The sequence below is a fragment of the Metopolophium dirhodum genome, chromosome 1, assembly GCF_019925205.1.
Source record: "Metopolophium dirhodum isolate CAU chromosome 1, ASM1992520v1, whole genome shotgun sequence".
In the NCBI taxonomy this organism is placed as follows: Eukaryota; Metazoa; Arthropoda; class Insecta; order Hemiptera; family Aphididae; genus Metopolophium; species Metopolophium dirhodum.
In genome coordinates this window covers 66,188,587-66,198,428 of record NC_083560.1, presented here as the reverse complement: position 1 = coordinate 66,198,428, position 9,842 = coordinate 66,188,587, and the positions used below count along the sequence as shown (strand labels likewise).

At 25.1% G+C, this 9,842-nt stretch overlaps 1 protein-coding gene across 3 annotated transcripts; it reads left to right on the top strand.

Annotated features, from left to right (window-relative positions):
- The first annotated feature begins 1,519 nt into the window (after positions 1-1,519).
- Positions 1,520-9,708, top strand: LOC132932733 (erbin-like). Of its 3 annotated transcripts, XR_009662878.1 has the most exons (11): positions 1,520-1,825; positions 1,895-2,060; positions 4,945-5,080; positions 5,142-5,431; positions 5,507-5,581; positions 6,604-6,729; positions 6,792-7,011; positions 7,102-7,389; positions 7,467-7,634; positions 8,747-8,866; positions 8,932-9,708. XR_009662878.1 is itself a non-coding variant. In XM_060999094.1 (10 exons), coding segments are annotated over exons 1-9 (1,470 nt in total). In that variant the 5' UTR covers positions 1,520-1,823; the 3' UTR covers position 7,634; positions 8,747-8,867. The 3 variants fall into 3 exon arrangements, 1 of the variants encoding a protein (XP_060855077.1); XM_060999094.1 differs by lacking the exon at positions 8,932-9,708 and having other exon boundaries at positions 8,747-8,867; XR_009662879.1 differs by lacking the exons at positions 1,520-1,825; positions 1,895-2,060 and adding an exon at positions 2,210-2,253.
- The last annotated feature ends 134 nt before the right edge of the window (positions 9,709-9,842 follow it).

Genomic DNA, 9,842 nt, shown 5'->3' with positions numbered 1-9,842 from the left:
TATTAAAGATCCACAGCCATGATTATTTTTTATGTAAGTAGGTATCAACAAATTATTTAAAATTTAAATTTTTACAAAAATAAATAATACAGATAATAAACTAATAAACTAATAAATGCCGACAATAATAAAGGCTGCGTGTGAGTTGATTCCCAATAAGTACCTAAAGTTTGATTCCGTGGCTTTTAAGAGGTATATACGAGTTGATTCCTTTATTGTTGTATATCATTAATGAAAATAACCGTTATTTTAATACAAGAAAGACCGAAAAAAGAAGTTTTATGAGAGAAGTAATGATGAACAAGTACCTATATACTGGCAATGTCAGTAAAACTAGGTACCAGATATTAGTTTTAAAAACAATGTGTTTGAAACTTTTACCTGCTAGTGCTAACTAAAATTCAATTCCCTACATTTTTTTTACTATGGTCTATGATTTACATTTTAACTAACTATAATGATGAATACCAAAAATATTCAAAATAAAAAAGTTGTATGATGTTCCATGATGATTTATATATTATTTATGTACAGATTTTTTTATTAATGTCAGTAAAATTGTATTCGTTGTGTCAAAAAGATTGAAAACTGAATACATGGTCCATTATATATTGTTATGTTATCAGTTTAAAAATATTGTAAATACATAGGCACCATTTTTTTTTTAAGGATTTTTAATTCAAATGTTTACAACATTAAATTTATCAAATTGAAAATTAAAAATATATAAAATGTTCAATTTTTATAGCTCAACAGCCTAAGCAATGACAATTCAAAACAATGTTCCACGTAAGTATCTACAACGGTGACTGAAAAAACTAAAAAATATATGAACACAGAGTTTTTTATAGACATTTTAAGTTCAAATTAGGATGAAAATAGATATTTAAACAAAGAATAACGACTTTAGTTATTTTGTTGTAATTAAAAAATATTATTCGTTCCTCGTGGGTACTAGAAACTTTTAAAATATATTGTTATCCTATATACACACAATGACTTATAATGACATATATATTTTTTCGGCAAAAATTAATTTAAACTAATTTAGTACCTAATAATGTCTAATAGTAAAATAAATTTCTTTAATCACAATAATACCATACAATTACTTATTAATATAAAATATTATAAGCTGATAGGTAGGCCGTCTTCGCTCAGAATAGTATTTTGTATAATCGTATACAATAATTGTATATAATTTAATTCAAATGTAACACATCCATTACAGTGAATTCTCTAGACATCTAGATCTAATGTACAGCAGAGCGTTACCCACTTGCCCGCTTTTTTACTTTTGAACTCCTCCTATACAGTACCAACTATATCCAATTTTCTACCAGAATTTAGAAACTACTTACCTTCTCCAAAAGCAAATTACATAGATAAAACAAAGTATTTTACATAGGTACCTACGTATTTATTCATTGTATTAGACCTACACATTCATCGATCCGCTCTAAATACAAAACGGTCAACCTAGTTAATTGTACCTTCGAAAAATATGAATAACCACAAACTTATTATAAAATAAGTAATAATTTACCTAGTCATTAGCCAGTATTATAGCTAGCTGCAGGCTTGTATCTGAGCGTAATTCTTATCACAACTGGAACGTCTGGAGCCTCCAATACTATGTGGATTTATTTTTATGGAGGCATGTTTGGAACCAGATTAGAACGTTCACAAACCAGTTTCCCTTTTTTTTGTTTGCGTTCATATCATTTGCGGTTATCAAACACTCGCATTTTTAAAACAGATTCCCACCAAGTTGAACTTATCGTATTTTCTTAATTTTTTTTGTGAACATGTTTAACCGATGAATGTAAGTATAAAACATTTTGTATACAATTGATTAATTATAAACGTTAAACAATGTTATTTTTATTTTTAGGAAAATCATGTCTCTTTTATCGTGCTTTGGCCGGAAAAGCTCTAACCACCAATATGAAGATTATGTTGATTTTATAGATATGAACAACTCGGATCTAGTTGATGTACCATTACATATATTTCTATATGAAAGGACCCTGGAAAAATTATTATTATCTTCCAATCATGTAAGGAAACAAAACGTTTATGATAGTTTTACATAATTTACATAATTAATATAAATGTACCTACCCAATTTCTGTTACCTACTAAAAGAGTTTACTATTTTTAATAACTTTTGTTTATTTATTTCATTGCTATAAACTTGAGGACATAACAATAATATAGTGAGTATGTACAATAATAATGCATGATAACAAGGTATATTTATATCATATGAATTATTTATTAAGTTGTAAGTATTATCAATTAGGTACTTAAATTCATGGTTAAGCGTATGCAGTGTAACCTCTAAATACCGGACACTTTCAGTCACTGAAATTTTATCCGCTATTGAGAGGGTTAGTAAAATATGTATACTATTTAGAGGTGTTCGTTAAGGGAGGTTTCGCTGTATAAGAATATTTGATATTTGTATTCTAATTCCTATATACCTAGTACCTATATAGTTAATTTTATAAATTAATACTTATCTCCCATGTAAATATTTATGCCAAAGTTAAACAGTTCATATTATTTAGCTAGCTAAATGTTTATTAATGTTTACATTATTGTATACTCTCCTATAGTAAAATAGTTGATACGCAATAATATGTAGAGCAATCAGTGGTGTGACGAACTGAAAATTTTCCTTTGGCAAATTACAAATATCCCAAGTATTAATGTATAATAATGTATTAATATAATATAACTAATTATATTTCAGATAATTATTGACTATCTATTGAGTATATCATATTACATTTTACTAGGGGACCCACCGACTATCACCCATCCCTCTATTTAAGAAAAATCTGAGAGGTAATTGCCTCTGAAATTACCATTCACTACGCCACTGAGAACAATGATACTTTTAAATACTTATTAGTGTGTGTCTAGAGGAGTCACTGTAATTGATGTGTTAAATTTGAATTCAATAATATAAAACCATTGTTTTCAAAATACAGTTCTGAGCAGAGACTGTCTTCTGCCTACATATTTGTATATTTTATGATATTATTGATGTTAAAATATTTTTTTTTACTATTGATTTTATTTTACATTAGTAATTATTATAATAGATTGAATTAATCTTTGCCAAAAATATGTCATTGTGTATACAATAAATTTGTACTTTATAAGTTTCATGTACCCACGAATAATATTTTTAAGTTATAACAGAATAACTTAAATCATTATTACAGTAATCAACTTATGAGAAAAATTATTTAAAATTTTCGATTATTAGCTAATCAATTTGAACATTTTTAACATTAAATGCTAATTTTTGAGATTTTGTTAAACGTAAACATTTGGAATATAAATGCTTATAAAAAAAATGTATGCCCATTCGTTTTTAATATTTTTCAATTGCCTTACATACAATTTTCAAGATTTTGATATGTATAGAAAAATAATCCAAAAAATTCTAAATTTTAAATGTCAAATAGTTTGAAACAAGTCAAAATATTTTGAAAATGTTATCATGTTTAAAATATTATACAACAAACATTTGGTAAAAATTTCCAGTAGCTATAGTTACCTATCTATTTTTGAATTACAATAAAATAAGAAAATAGTTCTATGAAAATTTACGGATGAATGTCCAATATCAACAACATTTTAACTTTAAACGCTCATAAAAAATTAATTTGACTTTCCGATAGAAACTTTTTTTTTTTGTTAAAGATAGGACATCTTATGAGGAATCTTGTATTACATTTTCAAATTTTAGATATAAATAGACATAAGAAAAATGAATTTCTAACTTAAAATAATTTGCAAATCTTCATGATTTTATCAAAATTCTAACTTCAGACGCTCATAAAAGTTTATTCTGGATATACGCTTCACTTTCTTTTAATTTCCAGTAACAACAATTTAAGAGAATATTACACCGACATTCGTCTTACAAGTGTGAAATATAGCAAATTTTACGCTCACTAGATCATGTTAAGATTCGTTAGTATAAAAATTAAAGTGAATTGACCCCTTATAAAATTTTAAGGTAAGATTGTTATCTAGGCAATGTCATAGGCTTTTTATTATAATTTTATTTTAAAGAGAGTTATGAGTATTGAAAGATGTACAGACAATTTACAATTTTAAAATATTCATAACTCACTTTAAAACTAAAATATAATAAAAAGCCTATGACATTGCCTAGATAACAATTTTACCTTAAAATTTTATAAGATGTCAATTCTCTCTAATTTTTATACTAACGAATCTTAACATGATCTGCTGAGCGTAAAATTTGCTATGTTTCACACTTGAAAGACTTAAACAATAAATGTCGGTGTCACATCCTTTTAATAGGAACCTTTTATTAAATTTTCGAGTATTTTAACTGAGGGAAAACTTTTTAATTGAAAATACTTAAATAAAAATAAATTTTTCTATAAATAGCTCAAAAAAAGGTAAAATATTATTTTTAATTTTACTATGTATTGCAAATGCTGTTGAAAACATTTGGTGAACATTTAAAGTACCTACTTATAGTTCTTAGATTTTGAGTTACGCCATGAATGCTTAACAATTTTGTAAAAAATTGATTTTGCGTAAAAATTCGTTTCTTTTTTGTTTTGACCTACGCTTTTGATAATTACTTGGAATTTTTTACTATTGACCTTCATAAGTACCAACTAGATCACTTTCATACCAGAAAAGATGCTAAAGTAGAAATTCAAAGCATTCTTACTGACCCAAAAGGTGATAAGACACAAAAAATAAAAATCATCATTGTAAAATCAATACTTTTATCGATCCACTTAGAAGTCAGAAACTAAAACCGTTGTTAACAGCAATTATTGTAATATAAAAATTATTTATTTAGTTTTGTAGGCATCTATTTAAATTGTTAAAAAAAAGTTTTTATTTTATAGTAGATACCTACTCTTTATTTTTTTCTAGATTAAAGATTTACCTTCACCTTTATTCCATTGCGGTCAGCTAAAAGTACTACATATAAGTGACAATAGATTAGAACATCTTCCAAAAGCAATTGGATCTTTGGTTAATCTTGTTGAGCTAGATGTGAGCAGAAACTGTAAGAAAAATGTATTAAATTGTTGTAGGCCTTTTTATAAAATATTTTTTTTTTTTTTTAGATTTATCAACAATTGATGAAAACATTAAGAATTGTAAAAGACTTTCTATTTTAAACTTAAGTGCTAACCCTATTTCAATATTCCCAATACCTTTGACGCAAGTATTGTCTTTAGAAGAACTCTGTTTAAATGACACACAATTAGAATTTATACCAGCAAACATTGGTAGACTTATCAATCTAAGAGTATTAGAATTAAGGGATAATAAAATATCTCAAATACCCAAAGCAGTTTCACGTTTGATGCAATTATATAGACTTGACATCGGACAAAATGACTTCATTGATTTTGTGAGTATGATTCTGAATATTATTAAAGTTTAAACTCAATCATAATAAAAATTATGACATTTTTTATGGTTTTAGCCTACTGCAATAAGTGATCTTTATGGATTACATGAGCTGTGGATTGACTCCAATGATATTGTTGACATTCCTTCAGTAAGTATAACTAATTATATGAAAATATTGTTTTATATTCTTGTTTATGTGGTTTACCACAGTATTTGTATATGCTGTATGCCTGTATATCTATTAGACCTACTCAAAATAAAATATTTTTTTCTTTGTTAGCATCCTACCCACTGTAATTTTTGTTCTTGGTAAAATTAAGTGTTTCCCTGAAGGATTTTTAAACCTCTATTAATTTTCCCAGTTGAAGTCTCTATCTAAAAAGTTATAAACACTTACTACAAACAATTTTAATAATCATTGAGCTGCAATCACGTGTTAATCAAATGAAAAATCAAAATTATCAATGACGCTTAAAATTACATTGGGTGAGAGGCAAACAAAAAAAAGAAATGTATTTTGATTAGGTCTAATATCCACGTATTAAGGTACTGATTGTAAATTTTTAACTAATAAATTTATTGACATTTGATAAATGGGATTCTATATGAATTAGTTATCATGATTAAGACTATTGGTAATATAAATATAGTAATAATACTAATATTAATTACTATAGGCAAATTAACAGAACATGGAAATCATACAATTTGGTGTTTAAATTTATGTTGCAATATTTTGAAAGCAGTCTTCGAATAATAGAGAAATTAAATGAGTGTTCGAAAATGATTTTGATTAGAGTTTAAAACGAGGAAAAAGAATATAATTATGGACAGTTATTAGGGGAAGTTTTTGAAACAAAAATTGTCGATATCGAATTATATTCGGATGAATGGCTTGTGTGTATTTGGCATTGAATACAAAAAGTTACATTTATAAAACTGAACAATTCTCAATATTTTGTTAATTTGTTGAATGATGAATATACTTAAAAATATACCTGATAACCTGATTTACCATATCTTACAATATTAGGAAGCTACCAAGAATAGTCATGATATTTTATAGGAATTTAAATTTACTGTTGTCTATTATATTATTTACATCACCTCAAAAACATTTATCTAACATTTACTTTTTTAATTTAATTTTCATATTTTTTTTTTTTTTAGGATGTTAGCAATCTACATGAACTATGGTATTTTGATGCTAGTTATAATAGAATTTCAAAAATTGATCAAGATATTCAATATTGCTCAAAATTAAAAGATCTACATTTATCATTTAACAATTTAAAGGTAAATTTACTTCTGTTATCTTAATTTGTATTATCAATTATTTTATCATAACTTAATTTCAGAGTTTACCGAATTCAATGAAACACTTACATGATTTAGTCACATTGAAGGTGGATCATAATTGTCTGAAACAAATGAATAGTATTTTTGAAGGTCTTCAGTGCCTAGAAGAACTTGATGCTTCTTACAATTGTTTAGAAACTTTATCACCTACTGTTGGTTTAATGAGAAGATTAAATACCTTACGTTTGGATGCCAATCGATTAACCAGCTTACCAACTGGTAATTTGTTTTTTTATATTTAAAATTAAAAAATATTTCAGACTTTCATAATAAAAACTTAATTATATGGTTGCCTTCTTTTGTTTTTAGAAATTTGTAGCTGTAGAAGCTTAAGAGAACTCAGCCTACGATCTAATAATTTATCAAGTATGCCCGATGGCATTGGAAGCTTACAAAATTTAGTTGTTTTAATGTTGACACAAAACAAGATAACAAATCTTCCCCTTTCAGTTCTTAAGTTAAAAAATCTAAATGCACTTTGGCTTTCCGAAAATCAAAGCAAACCACTGACACCTTTACAAAATGATTATGAACATGAGACTGGAAAACATATTTTAACTTGTTATTTATTACCACAAAGAGAAGAGAGTTATATAGGTAAACTTTATTTATTTTTTTTTTGTTATTAATACATATAAAATAAAATATTATATAATATACAATATTTTTTCTAGAAATTAAAGATCAAAATCATAAACCTCTTAAAACAAATACAAGAATCAGGTTTACTGAGGATTCTGGTTTAGAAGAACCAGGAAATTTAATGAGAGTTCCTACACCACATCCAAAAAAAATGAGAGCATTTGCAAAAATGTTATTGGAAAGGAAAAAAAAAAAATAATGTAATACTTTTTTAAATTATTAAAATTATTTTAATATTTACAATAATAAAATAAAATATTAGTAAAATGAAAGTAGCAGTGCTACAACACTACTAACCTAACACTACTCACAAACTTTTTATCTTTTTGACAATTAATTATATATTTTTAAATTTAAGAGGACCATTACATGAGATGTTGTCTCCATGTTACAATAAACTGGACGACAACATACCAAATTTGTATTTATGTCAACATTTCCATTTTCCAAATTTGTGTTATCAGCTTTAAAAATAGAGCGAATTCCCTACTATCAAACTCAAAGATAAAAACATTTCAATAGTATGAATAAATAAATAAATTTTTATGCACTTTACGTTGTTTTCCAAATCTAGCTACGCAATGCTCGTTTTATAACATACACGTTTCATGTATTTTTAAATTGGTTTAAGAAGTTTAATTTTGCATTATTTTACATTTTTTTACAATTTTAAAGTCATTTCTCTAATTTATTAGAGAATTTTAGGATTTTTGAAGTTTTTGAATCCAAAATTTAAATTTAAGATTTTTACATGCGTTCACATGAGTTTTATATACATTTAACAAATTATAACTATATTGGTACAGGTAAATAAATATATAATCTAAACCTATAAAAAAAAAGTATAATAATTGATATAAATAATTTTTTTCCAGATTAAAGAAATCCAAAATGATCAGTTCTATCTGTAAAATTTTGTTACAATCCTTTTAAATGTATTCATTTAAACCAAATTTATATCAAGCTAATTAAAAAAATTTAAATGTGGAGCATCCTTCAGAATTTTTAGAGTATAATACCATTTTTTTAGGGCATTTTTTGATTTTTTTAAGGCATTGAAATTCTAGCTCTATTTATAACATTTATAATCCCCTCAAAAATTTAAATATTGTAAAAAACCAACGAAAGTACACAAATAATTTTCTTACGTTAGAGTTTGATTATTTTTTTATATTAATTAAGCTATATAAATTAAAACTGCTGAACATATATTGGTATGTTATGTGTTAGTAAGACAGAAACAACACATGTGAAATAACGTCTTCTTAAGAAATGGGAAAAAGTTAATTAAGAATAACGCTTAAATTTTTAGGAATTATCAAGTGAATTTGACACACAACTTCCTACTGAAATTGATAATTGCTCAATAATAGATCATGAAGCGGAAAAAATGGAACAACTTTATCAAATGAAAAATTGTGTGATTGAGCCAGTATGTATAAATATTATAGTTAAATAGTTGGAATAAAATTAAATATCCAAAATTCTTCATTGCAGGAAAAAATATATGAACCAAAAATGAACACACAAAGAGTTCCGCCTCCATACCATATTGCAGCGGCATACTCAAAACAAGTAACATTTTTTAATAATGAAAATCTTAGCTGAAATAAAGGTAGGTGATCAAATAAATGAAAATATTTGAGATATATACATAATAATTTTCACATTATTATATGATAAAACTATACTATACTAAAATATCCTAATCAAATTCATCTTATGTTTTGTTTTTGTAAAAAAAAATTTTTTATGACTAATGTAAATTTTTAACAGATCCTAATTTTAAAATTGAGATTTATATTTTTAATATTTGCTTTTTTATTCAAATGTATTTATAATTTTAAAATGTACTAATCCAATTAGAGATAGTTTATTATAACAACTAATTATGTATAGAAATCAAAAATACCGCTTTATTCGTCTGAACCCGTTGATTTTAAAATTAAATGTAATTTTAAATAATTAATTTAACTGTAAAACATCTACCTTTGTGATCTTAACATTTGTATAAGTGGTTTAATGTATTGAATTTTTGTATTTCAGTTATAAAACTTTAACATAGAGATTAGGAATTTTTATGGTATAACTATAGAATCAAATTTAGTTATAGTATTTTCTCAGTAAGCACATCTATATACAATAATTTGTACTATTATTCTCATTCTTAAGTTCTATTGATGAATATGACATTTAGTGAGATTTTTGTATCTAGCTGTTAACAAAGTACAAATTAATAATTAAATCTTAGATTTTAATTTATATGTTTATTATACAACCATAAATCAACAGTTGTCAAAAATGTTAAAGTTTTGTACACTTTTTTTATTTTTTTTAAATGTGATTTTTAACTGTTAATATATTTTAACATTGTATGTGATGTTAATTAAATTATAATTCAATATTGT

Bases quoted from the DNA above. Each gene is read 5' to 3' on its own strand.
- LOC132932733 (XM_060999094.1), top strand. The intron at 6,730-6,791 runs GTAAATTTACTT...ACTTAATTTCAG, and splicing joins TATCATTTAACAATTTAAAG to AGTTTACCGAATTCAATGAA. The intron at 7,390-7,466 runs GTAAACTTTATT...TATTTTTTCTAG, and splicing joins AAGAGAAGAGAGTTATATAG to AAATTAAAGATCAAAATCAT.